Genomic DNA, 13,463 nt, shown 5'->3' on the forward strand with positions numbered 1-13,463 from the left:
TTCAAATTAATAACTTTCTTTTTCGATTTAGTAGTGGTGAGTGATAAGAGAGGAAGCAGAGGAAGAGTGAAATCATGCGCTCCAACTTAGAACCTGAAAGAACATATTCAAAGGCACTTCGTGCTAATAATTGTTGATAAGTTTAAATATTTAATATTGAAAATTAGAACATTGATTGTTATGATTATTTTTTTAGACGAAAACGATGATTTATTATTTATTAGATAAACCAATTACAATTACCATAATTAAATATTTATATATAATAATAATTGATAATTTCAATAATTATATATTAATAATTAAAATTAATTAATTATTATTAAAGTATGACTACATCTCCATATGCTGGTGGGTTTCAAGCCACCTTAAAGTCACGGTAATTCAATTTCGTGAATGAAGCTAAATTTTATTGACTGATTACATGATTGTTACTTTATTAGTGATACTAGGAAATTAATCAATTTATTCCCCCCCAAAGAAGGAAAAGAAATAGCATGTTCTATAGATACTCCGAATTTGCTTATTTAAGATTGAGTTTGGTAGCAAATGATTTGTGAAAATCAAATTTTGAATAACTAATTTTAAGAATAATTACAATATCATTTTCTGAAGTTTGATGCAATTATACATAAATTTCATATAATTTAAAAAACTACATCTGACACCCTTGAAGTTTACTACCTCTAATAAATAATTCATTTCATTAGTCAAAATTTATTAAATTTATTGATATTACAAAAAAAAATTATTGCAAATCAAATAATTTTTTCAATAATATCAACAAATTCAATAAATTTTGAAAAAGTTTATACAAAAACAAACAAATATAAATATAATTTTTCAAAATAAAAAATTTATAGATGATTACATAAAATCTCAAAGTAAGGAAGTATTTATCCTTAATTTTAAAAGAAATCAAATTGTAATCACACAAAAATCGTAAAATTTTAAATTTTAGGAAACATAAGCACCAATTATGTTATTGATTAAAACAGAACAATTATCATCTTCAATCGCCAACGCTTTCAAATCATCATCAGCCAAAAGCTATTTAAACTCAAGTCACCAAACACTCTTAGCATCATAATTTATCTGCAAACACGATTTTGAGAATTCCATTCTCAAGCTTAAACTCGCACTACGAAACAGGAAAAGCCATTTAAGAGCTGTTGCTAGAATACCCCTTTAAAAGGAGCATAACTAAAAATAACCAGCAGCTAGAGCCAACCCCATAAGAGTATGCATCCAACCAAAGCAAGCAATTTAACTTTCTGATCATTAAAACAAAGAGAAACAATATCAAGTGAATTCTAATATAAGATACGTGTCTCAAACTGGAAGAATTGCATCAAGTCGCATAATAATCCTTCAAATCAACTTCTCTAAACATAACAAAGACTGAGATACAGCAAAATTGAATTTAGCAAAGTAATTTAGAACAGAAAATCATTCTTCCTCATCAATGACTTGGGTTCCCAATCCCTTCAACCCTCCATCTGGAATTTCTGCAACAGTCACCAAAGAGTAAAGCTCCTCCTTAGCATCTTCATCATCATTCCTCTTTCTTGCGATGCGCACGCGGATTCTTCTTGGCACACTCCGAATTCCACGGCTCCAAATGTGCTTGTTCAACTTGACATCAACCCGGACATCTGTAGTTCCCATGGCTTTCTGGGCAAACTTTCTGATTTCCTTGATGGCTTTTGGAGCCTTCTTCTTGAAGGTGCTAAACACCCAGAAATATAACAAGGTCAAGTAACATTTCGAAGAGGCACTGTGGCCTAGGAACCAAAACTCAGCATAAAATGTATATATATATATATAGGCTGGTGGAAATTGAGAAAAAAACTTGAAATAGATTTTAATTGAATTAGAAAGCCAAAAAAACTCACACTAAATTTTTTTTTTTAACAAAAGGCATATATCTTATGAATCACACATGGAAGGAGTTTAGAATTAGCCAATTAGCTACAAAGGCACTCCCAATTCATGAACAAGACGTTGTTGGACTGAATGAACAAATAAGCCATAAAGTGTACTTATCAGCCACTGGATGTAGGAATAAGGACACCAAATTAGGAGTTCCAAACTTTAACAGACCAAACAACCTGGCGACTTGATTTCAGCTCTACAATTTATGCTATTGCATTCAACACCATTATGTTCGTGGGATTAAATTTATATAATCGCATTTTAACCCACTTCAAAGTTCAATTAGTAAGCATCTTCACATAGAGAACCAAAAGTTATGTTCCCCTTCCTCTGCTCTGGCAGCTCCTTCAGTTAGCAAGCTATGCTGGTTTGGGCAAGTCTATTGCGAAGGATTTAAATGGCGTCCTATTCGATATAATTCATTCAAGGGGCAGACATTTACAGACACTCAGTTCAGATTGGATCATAACATCAGCCATATATGATTACTCAAATTCTACTTTAAGCCAAACAGCACACAATGAAGCAAGTTCCATTTTGCTACCATGAATTATTTTAAGAATGAAAAACCAATTTCAATAAGCGAGAGCACCTTAGCGAATAAAAAAAAACACGAAGTACAAGCAAGAAATTCCCCCAAAATCCCAGGGACCAGATTAGAGACACAGAACTAGCAAACGCACCACTTGAACACAAAACATAAAAGGAACAACGAGCAAACAAAAAAGCAATTCCATTCATCAAAAGCCAAGCGCAACACTTCAACCAAATAAATCGAAAAGAGACCTCTAAATACCTATCACACCAAAATCACACACATATATAAACATAGAGAGCGAGAGAGAGAGATGGAGGGAGGGGGAGTACCATCCATGGAGGCGTTTGTGGAGATTGATGGTGTACTCCCTGGTGACCACCTCCTCCTTCCTAACCTTGCTACCCTTCTCCACCATTATTGCTGCCGCTCTTACTCTCACAAAAAATGCACCGCCTTTGTCTTCCCTGGAGCTTAGGGGGCGCTGAGGAGAAACCCTAGTTCGCTGGAGGAGGATTATATAGCTTTGCTGCTTTCGCATGAAAAACGTCCTTCGTTTCCTCTCAATTTACGGAAGTGCCCCTCAAAACCCTCAAAGCCCTCGATTAATGGGTTATTATTGCTTAACATGTACAAAGCCCAACCCACACACTGGAAGGCCCAATATTAAAAGCCCAATATGAATTCAGACCGTAAATTAAACTACATGAACGTTTCTTTTTTTCTTTTCTTTTTTTTTATTTAGAACTACATGAACATTTCGGACCATTGAAAAAACAAATAAAATTATGAATACTTTTGTCCCAAAAATACAAGTAAGGTTCGTGAGGGTCTTGTGGGATTATAGTAATTAATGTGTTTATCCCACATCGAATCGGGTCATGTGCTAAATTTGAGATCCACTTATAAAAAATTAAATAATTAATTAGATGATATTAAACGGGATATTTAACTAGTTATTTTATATAAATACAGTCGATAAATATATCCAATTCAATCCTTACAAGTAAACAAGGCCTAAAAATTACAGCTGCCTCAAACTTGAGCACTTGGCAACCAAACTCGGCGCAGAGGAGAGAGTACACACAACCTCTCTTCAACTATGAGATGACACTGAAATTTATTACGTCATTCTGTATTTTCTCCCCTTCAAGAATTTGTAACGTACTTCACTCCATTTTTCGACGCTGTAGTTCTCGTTGTCTCAACCTACCCTCATAAAGGTTCGTTCTTCATATTGAAGCTGAAGAACAAAAATGATTCCCCCCCCCCCCCCTCTTTTTTTTGCCCTTTTGAACTCTTCTTCTCACCAAATTCTTGAACCCATTTGAAGGTTGCGTTGGTTGTGTTTTTAATTCGGGTTTTATGATTGTAAGTGGCTTGAGTTTCGCCATTTCTTGAATTCTTTATTTGGTAAAGGGCTACTTTATTTTCTTGAAGTCCTCTTTGTCTAAAGAAAGCCAATTTCTAGTGCGAATCTTGTTTTTGTTTTTTAATCTTTTTGGAGTTTCTGTGGGAGATGTGTGCTTCTGGCCCTGCTGCTTCGGTGAGCTTATTCTTGGCATTTTTTCTTTTGATTTATGTAGTTCTTACCGATGTACGGTTCATCAAGAATTGAGGATTGTCTGGATTTAGATATATGTGAAATTAAGAAAACGTATTTGGTCTTTGCATGTAACTATTTTGCCTTTGATTATGAGGAAGGTCAGGGAACGGATAAATAATGGAGTTTAGGGATAAAGAGATATCAAATTAAGAAGGAAAATACAGACTTTTTCTTGTGCGGTTGATCGTTTCACGGACCTGTTAGAATAGTTGAAATGTAGTGGAACAAAGTTGGTGTCATTCAATTTGAGCGGCAAAAATCTCTGTTTAAGGATGCCTTTACCATGTGTTGTATCTTGTTGACAAGTTTTACTTCTTCTATTTTGTCACAGAGCTTTGGAAGTGTTAGTGTGAAAGTTGTCTTCTAGCCGTGTAGAGAGGCAGCAGCCAGTGAATACTCTTCCCTTATCAATGTCCTGAACTTCTGAGGCTCAAACACATTCGTTGTAAAAGAAAAACCCACTGCTCATGAATTAAGTTCTGCATTGCTTAGAAGCTCCTCTGTTGCAACAATATGAAGGACAACTTTTGGGTGGAGGAATCCAGTGGGAAACCATCTGTTTCTAAGAAAAGGAAGCGAAGAGTTGGGAAAAGAAAAATTGAGTTTATTGGTTGGGGCTCTAGGCCTCTGATTGAATTTCTTGAAGCAATTGGTCAGGATACAAGTAAAAAGCACTCTCGACATGATGTGGCAGCATACATCAGCAAGTATATAAATGAAAAAGGTCTTGCTAGTGCAGAAAAGAAGAAGAAAGTCCTGTGTGATGAGAGACTCCATGCTCTTTTCGCCAAGAAGTCTTTGTCTCGAATAAAAGTGTATGATATGCTGGAAGAGCACTTTGTTGAGAACCATGATGACTCTGATGATGAACTTTTGGATAGTTCAGAAGAAGAAGATTATGGAGGAAAAAGATCCTTAGGCCTGAAAATTGGTCCTAGTGGTCAGATGAAGAAGGTTCCTAAGACACCTAAAAGCTGCTTCGCTGCTATTATTCCTGAAAATATCAAACTAGTTTATTTAAAGAAAAGTGTAATTCAGGAGCTTCTCAAGGTTCCTGAAAGCTTTGAGTATAAAATATTGGGGAGCTTTGTCAGGATGAAATCTGACCCTAATGACATTTATCAAAAGAACCGGTTCCAGCTTCAATTAGTCACAGGTGATCGGGTGTTAATGGTTTATTTAACTATTCTAATGCATGCTATATAATCTGCCTCATTCTACTTTTAGTATTTCCTCAACAGTTACAAATTAGCTATTCTGTTTTTGAGAGATACCTTACAAGCAGTTACGAATGAGCTTATCCAGATAGCATTTTGAATATGTCAGAATATCATTAAAAAGTATATGAGAAGCTTTTCTAGAAAGTTGATTGTAACGAGAATCATATTTTGTGCAGCTTCTACTGTTGTGTAGGACAAGATCCAGAAGTGGATTGGGAGCATGTGTCTTATTTTGAAGATTATATATGGCCACTTAACCAATTGTTTGCGTCTTCTAAAGTTTTTGTATAAAAATCATTAGTGGCTTCTGTAGACTTGAAATTAGACTTCTCCGGTTCATGGTCCATGGCATTCGAGAATGAGCGGAAGTTGTACTTTATTTGTTTATGATTATTGGACATTTCAGAGTTGCTGTTCAGTGGAATTTACGGGTGATGTTTGGTGTATTTAGTGTAATATGCTCCAGTATTACAGTTGCTATTTGCATTAACACTTTATAATAAAGTGCTGAGAAAAAGAATTAAATATTGGAGAGTGCAATGTCCAGCTGATCATTATATAATTTCTGTGACCAACCATTTCTAAGAAAAGGGTGGCTTGCTTGTTTTAGTCATCTCTTCTTCTGCTTGCTTTCATGCATACATACATCTATGTTAGCATATGTATTTAATGGTTTATTGCGTCACTAATACTGTTTTCTTCGCAGGTGTAGAAAAGGTTCTTGGTGGTGGTGATGCTGGCATCGAGATCTGTCTAAAAGTCTCAAATTTTTTTAAAGATGTTCCTATTAGCATGTTGTCGGATGATAACTTTACCGAGGTAATTATGCATCCAAACTCTTGAACTTAGAGGTGATGTAGGCCCTATCTGGTGATTCAGTTTAGGCACTGATGACAGTATCACTATTATGTACTTGGGCTCGCAGAGGCTTTAATTTCACTTTGATGTCTTCATGTTGGAAACTGTTTCTATTTTATTGGTCTGGTCTGGAGATGGGGATAACTTTATTTCAGCCTGTGAAATAGCTTGGCTGTTGAACTTTTGAGTTATCTAATTTTCTATGAGTAAGATATGAACATTAATTGCTCTCACTTTGCTCATGTGGATTTATGTATCCTCGAGCTATAAATGGCTGCTTCAAAAGTTTTACGCAGCATCCAACTTCATGTCATTTTTTGCAAAGGGTCTCATCCTTGTTTTGTTTGTCACAGGAAGAAATTGAGGATGTGCGGGAGAGAGTTAAAGCTGGCTTGCTTAAGAGGCTGACTGTTGTAAGAATTCTTGAACATAAACGACCCTTCTGTGCAGTTTGGACATGCTCCGCATGAAAGGGTTCTGTTATGCTTTGCTACATGGAGCTTTATAATTTGACCTGTTGATTACTAGAACTTGAGAGATAGGATGAATTTTGAATGAGATCCGGTCTCTCTTTGGATACTTAAAATATAATTTCGTTTACCTACAAAGACATAAGAATGATGCTTTTGCCTCAATGAGACAATATAATGAGAGGTGGATGCAATATTAACTGACACTTCAAGTTTCAATCTCATTTCTTCAACAAGCCACCTTGTCTTCATGCTTACGGATATCTGGTTTTTCCTTGGTCTAAATATTGGTCTCATCAATGCTGGGTTGAGAGCAGAAATTAAGATGGTCACCTGTTGTGTCTCAAAATGGGGAAAAAAACGAAAAGAAAAGAATCAACTGTCATATACTTGTCCAGTGGTATACCCCTTCCTTTTGTTGTCTCAGTGGCAATGATATAGATAGGGGATACTAGTGAAACAATTCTGTATATTCTGTCTGCTGTTCATGTTTGGATGTGTATGTGGTCAATTTCTCTATATTAACAACAATGTCATTTCACTATTATTTGTTTTGCCTGTTTAATTGGACAAACCAGAAGATGTTTACATTTGTTGATTATTAGTCCTTTAGCATCTTAGGTTCATTAGATAATTGGGAAAATGTGCCTGCTTTAGGCAAAGGAGTCTTCTAGTAGACTGTACTATAAGTAAATGAAAAATGAAAGCATAGTGGCTAAAGTTTTGCCAATTACTGAAAGGTGGGTGGTCCATTTTAAGGTAAAATTTCTGATGAAATCCAAGAATGAAATTCTGGCCTTTTTCTCATGTAAGTGTATTAGTAACTCTTCTCTTTCCCACTTGCACCCAAGAAATTCAGAAGGAAGTTAAAAATGTATTATGGAGATTAGGAAGAAGGGTACGATACTCGAGTTAAAAATATTTGGCCGGTTCTTTAGAACTCATCAAATGTAAATGGTTTCTGCAGTTTAAAACATTTAAGTTTAAACTGCCACCACCCATGATAATTATCCGACATTCTTTAAAAATACCCCTTAGGACAGTTTTACTTTCTAGTAGTTGCCTTGTCTTTTCCTCTTATATTTGTTATAGTTGTGATGGAATAATTGTTCTATTTTTCTTCTAGTGCATGATTATGACTGATGATTGTGAGGCTCAATTAATCTTATACATTGCTTAGCTTTTCCCTTCTTGATGCATTAGCTGCGTGTAGAAATTAAATATTGTTGACTTTTAGTGTGTTCTTTCATTGATGAAATGATTATCCAATTATCTTCTATTTGTTTTCACTATCACTTTTTATTCTTGTTGTCTTTCTCGTTATCGCCCTTTGTAATTGAATATGGTGTTGGCATAATTGTCAGAACGAACTTGAATTGAAGGCACAAACTTTGCATGCCGACATAACAAAACATGTAAGTTCTGCTCTTTTTACCTATTCTCTTTCTTCTTTTTCATATGAGTTTTAACTTATTATTGATCAATTTCAATTGTTTAAAACAGTTCTCAATTATGCCCAAAATGTTATTATTGCACTTTTGCCTAAAGTTGGTCGCATTCCAAATTTCACCTGTTTTAAGTATTTGGTATTAGAAGGTAAACCTGATACATCCGCTGATGGATGTGTGTCAACATGTGATTCGCGATTGATGTCTAAAAGTGTTGAATTAAAATGCTGTATTAGGGTACCTGAATCAACATTTTACACCCAATAATTTATCCTGGAATTTATCAATCGGGCCAAAATGTTAATGGGAAAGATGAAAAAGGTTTGTTTTATATATTCGATGAAATGAAGAATGTGAATGAAGCGCAACCGGATATAACTTTTTCATTACATGTGAATGTTTTTCTTTTCAAAGAACGGCCAAATAATAACCTGAGATTTTTTATTTTATTTTATTTGGCAAGTGGCAATCTTAGTGATCATATATTGCAATGTTCTGGCAAGCTATACTTAATTGTCTAGGCCAGGTTAAGGGGTATCCTTAAACTTCAACCAAATGGTTTAATTCATTATATAACTGATTGATATAAACAAATTTATATCAATTTATATAATTGCTCGAGCTGGTATTCTGAAGATATCCATACATTGCCTGGATGTGGATGGGAATTGTTGCTGATCGATCCATATGGCTGTCTCTTAGAAGATTTCAATAAGTTTTAGCTGATCCTTGTCATGGTTCTAACTGTTTCTTCCCATCCTCTTTTCATTTTGTTGCAGTGGATTGCAAAAGAAATTTCTTTGTTACACAAGCTCATCGATCATGCCAATGAAAAAGGATGGCGAAGAGAATATCCTTTGATATTCATATGGCTAGTTTGTGGAATGGACACTCTTATTCTGGATTTTAATGTGTACCATACAGTTAATGTCTTTAGTATTACTGTATGCTGAGCCCTATATAGGATCTTTGACTAAAGTTGCATTCTCCTATAACTGGCTTTTGGTAACATAAGCAAATGGGATTTAAGGGCAAATTAAGTGAATGATAAAACAATGTTCCGACTGCCATTTCTCCTTTTTTATTAGATTGCTCTACTTGGCATATCAGTTCCTATGTTGATATACTCCGTCCTGGTTTCACAAGGCTTATAGTTTTGGGCATCACTCAGCTAAGGTTTTTCCTTTTTTCTTTTCAGATTCTTTTCCCCATTGATTAGCTTTATTTGATACCTCCTTAGTAACGGATATTTATTTAGACACTCGTCCCTTTATATATGAACATGTCCAAGTCATTTTATTGCAGCATACAAATTCTAGCCCGGTATTTATGATGTGCAAAAAGACATGATAGCAATATCTCATAAATGGTTTGGGCTGATCACATGGTTAAATTTTAGCAAGAAATTGACCAGGTTGTCATAAAGATCATCTACCCTGCCGATTTGTCACTTGTCCATCCTGTGCATTTGACAGGAATTGGATCCCTATGACGACAGAAGTCGGGCAATGTTTTTCTTGATCTTCTCCCCGATGACTGCTTTTTGCTTTTATTGTAATTTAAGCTTTTCATTCTTGAGCAGCATTGCTTACTTAACCCTCTAGAGTTTACATTGTTTGAGTACCTAGAAAGAAGGAAGACGCTACAAACACCATCTGAACAAGAAAAACTATTGCTTAATATTCCAGAAGTTATTGCAGAAGAACTAGATCCTGAAGGTACAGCAGCTGATGCTTCTGAAAAAGCAGAAGGAAGTGCTCGCTCTCCAAAATCAATTCTTAGGGGGAGTTCAGATGTCTCCAGCACAGATGCTTCAGGTGCCTCTTATGCCCGATCCCTGCTTGAAACGTCTTTCAAATCACATGAAGATACTTGAATCCCACAATCTTTTAAGCCTCTAGTATTAGTTGAGTGCCTCAGTGTCCTTTCTGGCTATCCCTAATGATCCAACACCATTGTGGTTTACTCATCTATTTCTTTTCTATTTGTATTTATTGTGTTTTTACTACTTCCTGTAGGTTTGTCCCACTTCTCACTCAAAGTGATTTCTCGTGGCTTATAGAGCTTGGAATGATCAAACTATCTTTTCATCTGCTTGCTTTAATCTTGCATTTTAATCTCCTAGTTGGTGACTTCCTCAATTCTTGTAATGTGTTTACTCATAATATTTTATAACAATCTCTTCTGACTGGATTTGTTGACTTCTATGTTTTGGGCAATCTTGAGTTTTAATTGGTGTTCATTGCAAATCAAGATTTCCGGACTTGAATATGGTTTAATGAATTTTTATATTCCGTGATGGTAAAATTTTCATTTTTACCAATTTATCTTTTGTCATGTAAAATCACTGTGCTTGTAGTTGCCGTACGCCGTAGTTGAGATACGACATTAATGTAATGTTCCAACCTTAGTATCAGGAGCTAGCTAAGGTGCCTTTGATGCATTCACTTATTTTGCAGGACATGAACATGTCAATGAGTCATCGAAACAAGTGAAGGAAACGGGTAAGTCTAGTATTTCTTTTCAGATGTGTGTAGTTGATCATCCTGTCTTTACACTTTAGTTGTTGACAAAGACCTTTATCCCACCATAGGCACATTCAGATGTTATACTGGACAAGCATTTTATGACTCAGAGGTTCCCATAGGTTTGTATATTAGTATTGACCTAGTTAGTGGCCGTCACAGAATGCTTTTTTTGAGGTTTATCTTTTATCTATGATCCTTTCATTGGTTAGGCATTTATTGGTTCCCAATGGTGCCACCTGATTCTGCGTTTTGATTGAGGGTGCCTTCTCACCGGTTGAGTTTGTTTGAATATTTGTTGAGCTTCCGCTATGTGTTTTGGCTTGGTTTGATTGTCAACTGAATTGAGTTTGAATTAGTTTTAATTAAAACCGAACACAAATACAAGGGGGGCCTTATTACTGGTCGAGCTTCCACTATGTGTTTTGGCTTGGTTTGATTGTCAGCCAAGTTGAGTTTGAATTAGTTTTAATTAGAGCAGAACACAAATTGTATTTGAGTAGTTTGGTCTTATCATGTATATTTTATGATTCTTTCAAGATTCAAGTTCGAGAGGAGTTCCATCATACTTTATCGAACAAAAACAAATTTTCAATCAGAAATCAAGTTCACACAATTTTTTAGCAATTGATCTTGAATCAAGCATCCTGTAGCTTGATTTGTTTTTCTGTCCTGTAGTGATAGCTAACTATCTAGAACATTGAATTGTCCTATGATTAAATGACATTAATATCTAAATTTATGTAGGAGATCAACACAATGATTTCATTGGACAAGGGACAAGGACAGCCGATGTGATCGGGGAAGAGAGAGACGTCATGAGTCACAAGGAAGGGGACCCTCAACAGAAGCCAGAACAACCAATCGGCACAACTCATGTGATCGAATTAAGCGACGATGAACAAGAAGATGACAACCCAAAGAGCAAGGATCAAACTACTATGGAAAGCCCAGATGACGTTATATGGCACTATGCTGATCCCCAAGGGCAAACACAAGGGCCCTTCTCGCTCTACCTATTGAAAAGGTGGAACGATAGTAATTACTTCCATTCAGCCTTTACAGTTTGGAAAAGTGGGCAAACGCCATTCGATGCAGTTCTATTAGTCGATCTGCTCCGTCGCACTTTCCCATGTTCATAGACATATGGATGTTCGGTGTGCTCCTTCGCACTTGCCCATGTTCATAGACATATGGATATTCGGTGGTCCGGTATGTAAGTCTGCACAGCACTGAGGAAATTGTATTTGTGAAGACGAGAAAGAGTAGTTCTTTAATTGATTTTCTCGCAGACAGAATTGAACCTTGTTAGGAGCTGTAATTGGAATTATGTAGAGATGAACAGCGAAAGAAATCTACATTGCCGCCTTCCATGTTGAGATCCAATGTGCTAACGTGTCCTGTGTGAAGTATGTGGCTTCTTGAGGTCTGTTCTTTCATTGTGTAATTAAGGTTCAGGCAGGTTAATCCTGTTGAGCTGTGCCCACAAAGCACGCTTCTTACAAGTGCAGAAGCACAGCATTCTCTACAACAGGAGCTTTACTACCTGTGTGGCTTTGGGGTGAAGTGAAGGATGATGATGAACACAATCCTGTTCAATAAGAAACACGTTTTTTACTTTATATCGGTGAATCCTGGATACAATTGAATATTGACTGTATCCAATTCCACGTAGGTATTACCACGAAAAAACATAAAATATTCCACCAGGAGGATACTTTTGAGTGTGACATTTCCTGTAAAACCAAAAAGCCAACAGCAATTTCCCATTATATATCCGCTTTCAACTTGCCCACATTATCAATGGCCCGCAGCATTCAGAGGCTTGTCTGACAGTGTCAGATGACATTTCGCTTTCCTCATTCTAAAAACTTTCGGCCTCACCTGATAATCAATCAACATTCAACTTTTTTTGTTTTCTTCATACATTCAATTTATCAAATAACAGCACAACAAGAAAAGGAAATTAGTTGCAATTGTTCTTCGGATCATTTAACTGAAACAAGATGATAATCGGCATACAAATAGAAATCAAATTTAGCAGAAACAAGTGATGGCAGAGAAGTTTCATCGCAATAGTCTTTGTTTCCTTTTCTGTTAAGAGTTTCAAAAGAAAATAACACGCCGATTTCTCCCACCCTTTCGCGTGAATGGAGAGAACGCCCCGGCTCCACGCAAAGAGAAACACAGCAACAGCACGTCGGCCGACCATCGATCTTCATTTCCTTTCAGATACGTGTTGAATTGGAATATCTTGTTTGCGTCTTAATGTCCGCTCAGGGTTCGGTTCTACCCTTTTTTTGGTCATATTTTAACAATTTTAGCAGCCTTGACCACTGGATTCTCCCTAGCGATGGCTTGTCGCCCAGCGGCTTTGTAGTCATAGCTACAATCGTGCCGGTCGGAGTACCGATGATCGGCGCAGAAAAGCTCGCCGCAACGGCATCTAAATCCAGTCAAGCCTACCTTCCTCCGGCAACCTGAGCAACGGTTGACTTGTCTCTTCACCGGAGGCGCCTCCACCGCCGCCGCCTCTATCTTCAGATCTCCACTCGTATCCGCCGAATCAAATTTTCTCTCCGGCGAACACGTGATAGATCTGAAGGATTTCTCCACAAACACGTTATTTACATGTTTGGCTCCGCCTGGCGACGTAGCCGCGGCTGAAGCTGCTGTGGAGGCCGTGGTGGTGTTGAAACACTTCTGACATAAATTATTGGCCGCGGAATTCCCCGCAACGCCGCAATTAACGCACAGGGAGATGGTCTCAGGTACGACCTTAAACTCCGTCTCTTCCTTCTCCGTCTTCTGCGCCATTAACGCCAAAAACAATCGCAAAAAAAACCTGGAAAAAAAAAAACAAGAA

The 13,463-nt window shown here is 36.7% G+C and overlaps 3 protein-coding genes across 5 annotated transcripts; 1 reads left to right on the top strand and 2 right to left on the bottom strand.

Moving 5' to 3' along the window:
• Positions 1–1,293: 1,293 nt before the first annotated feature.
• On the bottom strand, positions 1,294–2,973 carry LOC105168896 (large ribosomal subunit protein eL31). The gene is made up of 2 exons (XM_011089094.3): positions 2,803–2,973; positions 1,294–1,729 (listed from the first exon to the last, which is right to left on the bottom strand). Exons 1-2 carry the CDS (start codon positions 2,886–2,888, stop codon positions 1,450–1,452), a joined length of 366 nt encoding a protein of 121 aa, XP_011087396.2. The 5' UTR covers positions 2,889–2,973; the 3' UTR covers positions 1,294–1,449.
• A 501-nt stretch (positions 2,974–3,474) lies between these two features.
• Positions 3,475–13,463, top strand: LOC105168906 (SWIB/MDM2 and Plus-3 and GYF domain-containing protein). Of its 3 annotated transcripts, none has more exons than XM_011089105.3 (9): positions 3,475–3,693; positions 4,408–5,232; positions 6,003–6,115; positions 6,508–6,567; positions 7,989–8,039; positions 8,852–8,922; positions 9,684–9,889; positions 10,532–10,576; positions 11,345–13,463. In XM_011089105.3, exons 2-9 carry the CDS (start codon positions 4,590–4,592, stop codon positions 11,737–11,739), a joined length of 1,584 nt encoding a protein of 527 aa, XP_011087407.1. In that variant the 5' UTR covers positions 3,475–3,693; positions 4,408–4,589; the 3' UTR covers positions 11,740–13,463. The 3 variants fall into 3 exon arrangements, with proteins under 3 accessions (XP_011087407.1, XP_020552716.1, XP_011087415.1); XM_020697057.2 differs by lacking the exon at positions 3,475–3,693 and adding an exon at positions 3,700–3,841; XM_011089113.3 differs by lacking the exon at positions 3,475–3,693 and adding an exon at positions 3,723–4,016.
• LOC105168918 (zinc finger A20 and AN1 domain-containing stress-associated protein 5-like) lies at positions 12,564–13,414 on the bottom strand. Its single transcript, XM_011089127.3, has one exon. The coding sequence runs from the start codon at positions 13,412–13,414 to the stop codon at positions 12,902–12,904; it is 513 nt and encodes a 170-aa protein (XP_011087429.2). The 3' UTR covers positions 12,564–12,901.

Source organism: Sesamum indicum, linkage group LG1 (assembly GCF_026168435.1).
Source record: "Sesamum indicum cultivar Baizhima isolate 11 linkage group LG1, ASM2616843v1, whole genome shotgun sequence".
NCBI lineage: Eukaryota > Viridiplantae > Streptophyta > Magnoliopsida > Lamiales > Pedaliaceae > Sesamum > Sesamum indicum.

Coding starts and splice junctions, on each gene's coding strand:
- LOC105168896 (XM_011089094.3), bottom strand. CDS start 2,888: ATGGTGGAGAAGGGTAGCAAGGTTAGGAAGGAGGAGGTGGTCACCAGG. Junction 1,730..2,802: donor CACAAACGCCTCCATGGATG/GTACTCCCCCTC, acceptor CTGGGTGTTTAG/CACCTTCAAGAAGAAGGCTC.
- LOC105168906 (XM_011089105.3), top strand. CDS start 4,590: ATGAAGGACAACTTTTGGGTGGAGGAATCCAGTGGGAAACCATCTGTT. Junction 5,233..6,002: donor CCAGCTTCAATTAGTCACAG/GTGATCGGGTGT, acceptor TTTTCTTCGCAG/GTGTAGAAAAGGTTCTTGGT. Junction 8,040..8,851: donor ATGCCGACATAACAAAACAT/GTAAGTTCTGCT, acceptor ATTTTGTTGCAG/TGGATTGCAAAAGAAATTTC.
- LOC105168918 (XM_011089127.3), bottom strand. CDS start 13,414: ATGGCGCAGAAGACGGAGAAGGAAGAGACGGAGTTTAAGGTCGTACCT.